This window comes from Trachurus trachurus, assembly GCF_905171665.1.
Source record: "Trachurus trachurus genome assembly, chromosome: 19".
In the NCBI taxonomy this organism is placed as follows: domain Eukaryota; kingdom Metazoa; phylum Chordata; class Actinopteri; order Carangiformes; family Carangidae; genus Trachurus; species Trachurus trachurus.
Genome location: NC_139913.1, coordinates 23344115 through 23355009, shown reverse-complemented (window position 1 = coordinate 23355009; position 10895 = coordinate 23344115). Strand labels below are relative to the sequence as shown.

The 10895-nt window shown below is 42.5% G+C and overlaps 1 protein-coding gene across 1 annotated transcript in view; it reads left to right on the top strand.

Annotated features, from left to right (window-relative positions):
• Positions 1-285: 285 nt before the first annotated feature.
• The window catches only part of ngfrb (nerve growth factor receptor b), a 34186-nt gene continuing 23576 nt past the window's right edge, over positions 286-10895 (top strand). Inside the window, exons 1-2 of the mRNA XM_083994169.1 lie at positions 286-651; positions 5211-5352. Of these exons, the coding sequence (XP_083850295.1) occupies positions 598-651; positions 5211-5352 (196 nt within the window). The 5' untranslated portion in view covers positions 286-597. The remainder of the gene's footprint in view (positions 652-5210; positions 5353-10895) is intronic.

The following is a 10895-nucleotide window of genomic DNA, read 5'->3' as shown; positions in this document are numbered from 1 at the left end:
TTGGTAACAGTAACAGTTCTGCCTGTAAACCACGAATTACACAAGATTTAATCTGTCTGATGATTACAATTTAAGATGGTCGGTTTTGTCCCACTCAGCAAGAACATCCCAGACCATGACTTAAACTGTTAAGAGAGCAGGTTCGTGTGTGTGTGTGTGTGTGTGTGTGTGTGTGTGTGTGTGTGTGTGTGTGTGTGTGCAGTGGGCGTGGAGAGGGAGATGGCTCCTTCCCTGAAGCCGTTGCGCTGAGCGCTCCTGTCATATGAGCCCAGTAGGAGAAGGCGCACAGAGCCTCAACGTCCAATCGGCCAATTTCAGCGAGTTTCCTCACTGACTGGATTCTGTCTCACGGACTGATGGTTTCCCTCCTGTGACACACACTTGACAGTCGGAAGAGTTAATCGGAGGGTTCTTTTTTTCTTTTTTCTTTTCTTTCTTAAAAAAAAAAAAATCACGATAAACCTAGAAATAAAAAGAAAAGAAAAAAAGCGTAAAAGAGAGGAAGACGCAGCGATGAGAGTCGAGTTTATTCCTCTTCGAAATCTCTGAGAACCGCATCCTCCTGCGCTGCATCCAGTCGTTCAACCGTGTGGGAAGATGCAAAGGAGTTACAGGATGAAATCCGCTTTCGTAGCAGTGTTACTCGGAGTGGTGAGTGGCATCTTCCATTATCAAAGTGCTTAAATGTTGCAGTCAACTTCAAACCTCCCATGTCACACGTGCGCAGTTAGCCACAGACACAAGACGGGGCAGATTGGATCTTTAACAGATGTCAATTACAAAGGAAACTTTGAGAAAAAGAAAATCTCTTATCTTACTCCATGGCGGTTTACATGCCATGTGTTTAATGTGGTTTTGGTGAGAGTCCTGCTCGTTATCCCTGAGTGATCTTTAAAAGTAAAGAGTCTCTGTCCTTGCACCTGTCCCGTGTGGATGTGGATGTATGCAGCAGCCATTCAGCTTGTTACTCTATAGCTCCAGTCTGTAGTTCCACCCTTCTCACTTACATGTGGCTCTGCAGGACAATAACAATGTCACAGTTGCCCCAGTGGAGCAGCTCTTATGAGAAGTTTAAATGAATTAACTGATTCCCCCCCCCCCCCCCCCATTTTCTTTTAAAACGACTGTAAGACTTTAGAAAATGAAGATGTGGCCAAGTGGGAAGAAAAATCAGCATCATAAATCTAGAAAGAGTTACAGGAAACAATCTCCCTGATATATCTCTGATTCAGCACAGGCCCAGGGAGGAAACACAGTGTCTTCTATCTGACAGGACATGGTCAAGTCTGGGCTGCAGGCTTGTCAAGGTCCTGGTTTAGGAACAGGCTGCATCACTGATACATGACAGCTGCTCCCACTGATGGGTATGCATCCTCTGCTGGCTCAGCGCATGCAATATTGATACAGCCTGAACCACCACCACCACCTCCCTCCCTCCCTCGCTCCCCTCCATCAGCTCCCCTCACTCTTCCTCTCCTGTCACCTCGCAACATCATCACATCACTCTGTCCCTCTGTGTCTGTGCCTCTCCTCCTCTCAGCTCAGAAGAGATGATGATGATGATGATGAGGCATTAGCCCAACTTGTCACCACAACCAGTGTTTCCCACACAGCAGCTCCACATCCATGGTTGGGGTTTATATTAGTCCCAGTTTACTGGACGGTTTGTACGGAGGAACTCTAATGGCTTAACAAGCGCTGACAGCCGAGGTCCAGAGGTTAAGTGCCTCCTCAACTGAAAATTGACCGAAGCATTAGTAAGATTGGCTGGAGCTCTGAAGTTATGAGTCCAGATCCTTCTGCACATGCGTCCATCCGTCCTTGTTGCTTGCCGTAGCTTCAGGGAGATCAGCTGACAGAAGTTGAAAAGTGCAACACCCTCAAAGTCCAATCTGAAAGCCAATTACGGGAAATGTGCACGTCGAGCTACAACTTGTCAAGCGCTGCACGGTGCACATCCTTTACTGTCAGTCCATAAGCTATTTGCTCAAATCTCGACAACCCCTAATTCCCGTACGCACAACTTAGCAGTCATTAGTGGCACAGCAGTTTCTCTGCTTTGGGACATTTTCAGTGTTGCACCCACACCTGGAGCTAGAGAGCAGGGTTAAAGAGAAGAGAAGCTGAAAGTTGGAGAATCTCAAACGCGTCAGTCAGTCAGTCCCCTTTAAACAGGTTTGTTCACATGTGAGGCTGTTTATGCGAATGTATGTGTGCTGATAGGTGTGTTCACGTAATATAAAGGTGCACACAGGGGAGGGAGAAAGCGTCTGCACTGACAGATTTAAGTCATTACTGAATGAAAGGTTGCTGCACAAGGTGTGTGTGTGTGTGTGAGAGAGAGGTAGTGAGTGTGTGAATAAGCTCTGAGAGGGACAGGTAGTGAAAATATGTTGAACATCATTGCACAATGTCACATGTTGACTCTTAACTGAGCTCAAACTCCAAAGTCTGGTATCTCTGAATGTATTCAAGTCCATGATAAAGTCCATTACATCCAGGCTTCAGGAGTGCAAAAGTTTTATTTGAGCGCAAATGTTTGACTTATCTTGTAAATTCTTCTAACTAATTTGAAAATTCAATTGTTATTGTATTCTATTTGTTTGTTTCTTTTTTTTTTTGTCAATGATGAATATGACGATGTGTTGAACCTTCATGTGCTGCCAGGTCTCTCTTGGATCTCAATGGGACAAACCTGGTTATAATAATTATAATAATAATATAATAATTAACTTCTTGAAAACCATGTGTGTGTGGGAGGGTGGGGGGGGGGGCGTTAGGTAAGACCAGAGAGCTGTAATAACGCTAAAGGATTAATAACACAAAAAACTGGCTTTGCAACCTTTTCACAGGAAACAGAAAGCAGAAAGCCCCCCCCCTCCCCCCCCAGTATATAATCACCTTGAGTTGAGTAATGTGAAGTTGCTTTGTTTGCCAAAAGTCTTCCCGATTTCAGGGAAAATGCAAAAATGTTCAGATATTATCAGGAACTTTGCGTGGAACAATTGCAAGCCAGAAGTTTCCACACAAAGTCAAAGATACATTCTTGAACATAGACAGCATTGATAATGAATAGCAGAGACTTGAAGGTGAATGGGCCGTGACACCATCAAGAGCAAGAGGGGGACGCACATGCCTATGTGTGCGTGTGTGTGTTTATGTATACACACTCTTGTGCAAGCGTGCATACACACATTGACACACAGATGATGATGGTCCAGCTGACTCAGATGCCGGAGGCGACACTTGGCGTTTTGTAGACCTCCTCTCTTCTGTCAGCTGCATTCCACACACACCTGAAGCCTGACGATTTACGTGGAGCAGCACCACCCTTACACTAACTAACACAGTCCACAACATGTAGGCCTACACACACACACACACACACATATGCACCCGTTAAATGAGTTAAGAAGTGTATGGCTCATTCTTCAGTAGCTAAAAATGTGCCTCCAGCAATATTTAATTTAGGTAAGAGAAAAGCGACTCACGTGTTGCTCATGAGTGTGTTTGAGGAAACGTACAATTCCCCTTTCTTCTAGTTTTTATGAAGATCAAAACAAGTCAAAGAGAGTTTTGAGATTCTGTGATCTGCAGTTTGTCAGTCAGCCAGTGAGAGGAACAGTACAACACCAGAGGAACATCCTATCCTCAAAACAATGGCCAAGAAATCACACCCCGTTAATCTGGAGGGAAAGACACCGCTGGCGATTCCTGCTGGTATCAAGGTTTTCTTTGAAGATTGCAGCATGAGGAAGATAAAGACGCGAGAAAGCTTGGAGCTACAGTGTTACAAGGCAAAAGGCCTCGTAAACTTAGGGCTCCGGTGCGTGAGTGCGTATGTACTGTCGCCACATTTGCACTTGCATAGGTAGAGGCATGCACAAACATCTGAACCTGTCATCGGCTAAGATAAAGCACTCAACAGGTTACTGTTCCAAGAATGCAGAGGCAACATAATCCAGCTGTTCCTGCTCAGGGTGTGTTATCTTGTTTACTTTAATCAACATATCTGTGACTTAAGATGTGGCAACTTTGAAAGTTGCTGTTGTTTATCTGATATTTTATAATGATTGGTTAGATTAAGGTAAAGGAAACTCTGACATATGTGTGGGGTTTGGGTTAAAGTTAAAGGGACAACGAGGAGTTTTGGAAAAGCGAAGCGTTTTCACTCTACATTTATGAGCCTCCACGCGCACTGTAGAATTCTTCGACCGGCGCAAGACAGACTCATGTTTTCATTCATCAAGAATTAAAGTCAGAGGTTCGAAGAGGTTCAGTTACCGTCGTAGTTCCGACCATAAGTGGCAATACGGTGTTGTTATTCTCATGACTCGCCACGAAACCGAAAGTAAGGAAACGCTGGTCGGCTCGCCCAGCATTTCCACCATTAATTAAAATAACAAAATAACGATAGAGACAAAACGATATATTTATCTAAAATGGAGCCATTAACAAGTGTGGGTAGCGTAGATTCATCCACATTAACGTGAGACTTTTTTATAACCAAATAGAAACTCCTCGTTGTCCCTTTAAGAGTTGTGGTTTAAAGACTCTTTGGGTTGTGTTTCTTAAAATAAAGCAATGTCTCTTTGAGACTTTTCTCACAGGTCCCCTGTGTCTGTGGGCTGTGAGGACTTCAGCCAAGGAGGGATTTTTCCTCCTCTGATTGTTTGATTTGAAACCTGATAACAAAACACCATCTGCAATTTACAAGAGCAAAGGAAATAGAGAAATAAACTGGAAAATCTCACAATTTCACTCCTTACGAAAAATGTAACCAAATTAGTCATCTCACAGGCCCTCCGATTATCTTGCAGCCACTTGTAGGGTTCAGACCTGAGGCTGACAACTGTTCCAAAATAAATCTAAGTGGGCTCAAGATAATAAAGAAAGAAGGGGAAAGGATCAGCTTTACAGAGTGCTGTTTATTTGTCTGTCATTCTGGTGAAATACTTGATGTTTTTACTTCTTTCAGGCCTCCAGACAGGATTTAATTGAAGAAACAACAATCTGTGCATGGACTGCTTTGACTGTAAAATGCTAAATCTTGCTTCGATTAACACAATAAATGAAGTTAAGATCTTTGTAGACAATGATCGTTTTGTTGTGTTTAAGCACTGACAATGTGAATGTGGATATTTTGCTTTTTTTTTAGTTTTTTTTTTTTTGCTTGTCCCACTCTGACTGATCTCTCTGATGATTGGCAGGTTGGGGCTCTGGCCAATAAAGAGGATTGTTTGTCGGGCCAGTATACAACCAGTGGGGAATGCTGCAAGCAGTGTCAGCCCGGGGAGGGGGTGCTCAGACCATGTGGGACCTCACAGACTGTCTGCTCCCCTTGCCTTGACAGTGAGTAACACGGAAATACAGCTGTATGAATATGATGTACACACACACACACACACACACACACACACACACACACACACACACACACACACACACACACACACACACACACACACACCGTTGTATAGGGGAGAAAGGTGATGATAACTCTAGGGGCCCAGCGCCCAGTAGGGCCCATAAAAAACCCCAGTAGTCTAATCTTTGTATGACTGATTTATTCTGCGTAAGACCCTGACTAATACTCATAGTACACTGTAAAAACTCAACATCTTTCCAAGAATATTTGTCTTATTTCTTGTCCAAATGTCTCATTTCTAGTCTAAACTAATCTCTTTCCACTTAAAATAAGACTCATCACCTAAAAATTAACTTGTTTTTAGATAATTTTCACTTACATTCACAATAAATAGAAAAATCTGCCAGTGAAAGTAAGTTTTTTGTGCTTGTAATAAGGAAGAAAAACTTGCTCCACTATCAGATTTTTTCTACTTATTCCAAGTGAAAATCTGCTTGAAAGAAGTAAAAAGTGTCTAAAAACAAGCTACTTTTAATATGATGAGTCTTATTTTAAGTATAATGAGATTTGTTTTGACTAGAAATGACATTTCTAGAAATAAGACAAATATTCTTGCTAAGATACTTGAGTTTTTGCAGAGTAATGCTGCATTAGCATCAAAACAAAGAAGGCTAAATAAAAAACGATAATACATACGTAGTCTAAGAAAAAAAAAAGGAAAAGTTAGGGGGAGGGGCCCACTTTAGTATTCTTTAAGGGGGCCCAGAATTCCTTGCAACGGCCCTGCACACACACACACACACACACACACACACACACACACACACACACACACACACACTGCTCTGACTCCAATGACCTGTGATAGTGATTTATCGTTTCATGTGACACGATGACATGTTGCGTCGCCGACACTGTGACGTTGTCCCTGTAAGTTATGAGCGCCTCATACAAATCCACTAGTGTCCTTACTGTCCCTGCAGGAGACACATGGTTCTGACTGTGTGAGACACAGTCAGTGTGCAGCAGCGTGAATCACAGCATCATTTGAATTAAGACCCAAAATTGCATAGTAAATATGTCAGTATGTCCGCTAAATGTCCAGTAAATGTCCAGTAAATCTAGACATGACAGCTATGAATTGTGTGGTTTTTCTCCACACAGTCTCTGTATGACATTTATATGTATAATATATTAGTATGACATCAGTCTCAGGAGGCTGCTTTGGATTTTGACCAGTGGTAATGGTGTTAAATAAAACTTTATTAATCTCACTTTTACTTATTTCTGTCCTATAAAGGACACACAGTGACAGAAGTATAAATGAATAATGAATTAAGCAAGTACAGAAATGAATAACTACATGAATACAAAATAAAATGGTGATGAAAAATATGATTTCTGTAGGTTATTATAGTTATTATGTAGTTTTTCCTTCTCCCTGTGTCTGTATGTAAAATAGAGTGGCAGTCCTACTTAAGCCTAAAGCCAATGTTCGCTTTATTTGAACATCTCAAAACACCCTGATTCTAAACATAAAAAGGTCAACTACGACTGTCACTATTGTTGTACATTAGCTGAGGATTAGAAAGTTTAAGTGAAATGTTAGATATGCACTTTAATCTCTCTGTAGACGGATTATCAAGATGAAGTGTAACTGATCAGTGAAATCTCTGAATTGTTGGTCTGGGGATTAGCAAAGTCATTAGGATTCATCCTCTGGAGGCCAGGGATATCAGCAGCACGGGTCATTGCAGTTCATGTCATTTCTGTCCAGATAGTTTAGCAGTCCGCTGTTTTTTGGATGACACAACATAATAGTCCTCAGACATCAGTGTGGATCAGGGGACAGGTTAAAGAACAACTATGGGGACACATTTTTTTTGCATGTGAAGCTTTTAAACCCAGCACCATCATTATTATTATTATTATTATCAAAGAACTGTGCAACATGTGTGTGTGACTGATAAACCTGTGGAAGAATACACATGGCTGATTCAGCTGCATGTGAGGAAGTAAACTAGATGCCAGACTTCACTGTGCTCCAGTGTTCCTGCCCTCCTCTCGGCCCTTACCATGTAGGGAGAGGAGCTGTGTCGGAGAGGAAGACAGTGATGTTGAGAAGATACGGGAGCGGGACCGGTTCCAAGTGTTGTTATTGGGAGATATTTAGAGCATCAGACAAGTTATGTCACAGTGATTAGGATTTAAATCTGGTAAACAAAGACTAATGACTGAGGGCTCAAAAGGATTTTTAAGGTCTTGTGCATGAGGTTCATTTCTGCTTGAGTGTAGGGAAGACAAACTAACATATAAGGTCTGTTGTAAGTCTATCATGTGAGGTCAAAGGTCAGCCTGCGGAGGCCAGGGTTGGGCCGGAGCCAGTTCCTTCACAGTTCCCAGAGTTTTACTTGCTGTCCGTATGAATTCCCTGACTATCCTGTGCTCAGGCCAGGAAGTCGTTGTAAAACTCCTTGGGTCAGTGAAGGATGGTGAGGAGGCCCACACTCAGTTAATGATCCAGACTTCACAGGTCATGAGAGAAGTCATGGAGAATGTTGAAGATGTTAAAGAAAATGATTTATTTCTATTTTTTAAGGGTCTTCTTTAGAATTATATATGGTTTTTTAAGTGTGTCTAAGATCAAGAGTTACAACTTCATTAGTTCTTTCCTTGTAGCCAATGAAAACACTACACCCTGGAGTGGACCACTCATCATAAATTGCTGTATTTGTACAAGAACTTCATATTTTATGGCTCAAAATGACTTTAATTAGTTGTGTCTCGGAGGTTGCTGCTTTCTGTTGTTGCACAACATGGAGGTTTTCAGGGGGATCATTTTCACGCTCACACTGCTTGTTCCTCTCAGACGTGAACAAACACAGTGTGACAGTGACAGGCTCTCAAAACTGTCAAGAGGCCAGACAGGCTCTGCAGTGACTCATGGAAAAAACGGTAATGCAAGGCAGATAGCCGTTCATCAGATAACATCGCAACGATATTTTAAGAACACATCAAATATTGATTAGATGTGTAATGCAGGCTGATAGAGCTGAAGTGAAGTGTTTTAACAACAACATGTTTTGAAGTCTCAGCCAGCGTCAGGTTGCGGTTTCAGCCTCCTACCTGTGAGTTAACCAACCGCAAAACCCCGCCCACAGATTGCAGTGGTCCTGTCACACCTGAGCAACCACACCTATAGGTCACGGCAAGTCTGTCAAACACTCAAGCTGTACATTGTTACCTGTCATAGCTCTCATGCTAAATCAACAACATGAAAAAAAGCAATACAGTTCAAATTTCAACAACTAAATTCACACACCAGGAATAACTTGTCTTCTACTTAAAAGAATAGTTCATCCAAAATTAAAATTTCACTCATTATCTACTCACCCTCATGTGGACTAAGGGCTGGGAGAAGTTTTAGAGTCCTCTGTGGCTTCTCTCGGCGTAGCAGTGCATGTCCATTGGATACCAACTGTCTTCGTAACAAAAAGACACACCAAAAAACATCCAAATACCTCCATGCTGCTCGTATGTAATTTGCAACAATTATATTGACATGCACTGCTATGCTGAGACCCCCTGTAACTCAGAGAAGCCACGGAGGACTCTGAAACTTCTCCCAGCCCTCCCAGAAATTTCAATTTTGAGTGAACTATTCCTTTAACTGTTTCACTCAGGACATGTAGCTTCATCCATCACCTACTGCAGTATGCAGCTGTCATGTGTTAATATAATATCCTTTTCACAGAATCAGTCTGGGAACATGTGTTAGCATTAGCTCATACTCACTTACTACAGCTGAATAGAACGGGCTAAACACGGTTGTCGTTTCAGCTGACAACATCCGCAGGGAATTACCTTGAGATGAGAAGATACTTTTGTTGATTTAATTGAAAAAAAAAAGTCCTGTGTGAGAACTGAAACTCTGACAAGTGGACTGGGGATTTTGAAGGATGACATTTCCTGCCTTTTGACCTTAAGAATATTGTTTTAGTATTTCTTTGCACCTGTGGCCTTTGGAGAGTTTTTTTTTCTTTCTTTTTCTTGAGGTGTTAACAACTCATTCAACAGAAACAGTTCACAGCATTTTATTCCTGACTATCCCTCCTCTTAAATGTCTTTTATCCACTCCCACACTCATCTTGCATGTATTGTTTCAAGTGAATCACCCACTGTTTATTGTGCCTAATGTGCAAGATTATCCATTTATAAGGAACAGGCTTGGCACAGATAGTTAACACAGACCAGGCTGATGTGCTAAGAGTGGGTCTGGATGAATGAACAGATGAGTGGAGATGAAACAGAGCAAGTACAGCTGCACAGCTGGAATGGAGACAAGGCGAAGAATCTCTCAGCCAGCAGCTAATGGTTCATTCTTACACACACACACACATACACACATGTACAGGAAAACACGCATTAAAGTGATAGTTCACCCAAAATTCAAATTTCACTAATTATCTACTCACCCTCATGTCAACTAAGAGCTGGGAGTCCTCCGTTCCTTCTCTGAGTTACGGGGGGGTCCGTGCAGCAGTATTTGTCCATATAATGGTTGTCAATGGATACCAACTTTCTTCGTCCAAAAAGACACACCAAAAAACATCCAAATACCTCCATACTGCTCGTCTGTAATGTCCCTCTTGTATTGAAGCCCCGACATGAGAAATTGTTCCGAAAAAAATTAAATAAGTCTATATGTTTTAAGGTTGTTTGTAGCGGAAGTTCCCAGTGTCTCAGTTCACTGCTCTTATCTGTGTCAGTGCAAATCTCGCGTGATTTGCACTGACCAGCGGAACAATTTCTCATGTCGGGGCTTCAATACAAGAGGGACATTACAGACGAGCACTATGGAGGTATTTGGATGTTTTTTGGTGTGTCTTTTTGGACGAAGAAAGTTGGTATCCATTGACAACCATTATATGGACTAATACTGCTACGCGGACCCCCCCGTAACTCAGAGAAGGAACGGAGGACTCTGAAAATTCTCACAGCTCTTAGTCGACATGAGGGTGAGTAGATAATGAGTGAAATTTGAATTTTGGGTGAACTATCCCTTTAAGCACCCACACACCACATGTGCACACACAGAGATACACACTACCAGACACACACACACACACACACACACACACACACACCCTGTGCTGCAGAGCCAGAGCGGATAAAGTCAGGATTCCTTTTATGGCTGTTGAAAACAAAGCAGAATGTGTGAATGTTGAATGTTAGACCAGAGACTGTTGTGATCTGACATGCTGAGCTAGGAAAAGGCCGTCTGTACCCCCCCTCTCCTCCCTCCCTACCCCCGCCTCCGCCTCCATCACCTACGACTCCCTCCTCTCCATGCTGCAGGCTAGCGTTATTAATGTATTGACCTGCATTATTGATGCATGGCATTATGATAATGGCTCTGAGAGCACTCATGGGGAGTGGGGGTGAGGGCAGTCGAAGTGTGTGTGCGTCTGTTTCAAGGGAGCGAGGAGATAATGGGGTGAGGGGTGTGTGTGTGTGTGTGTGTGTG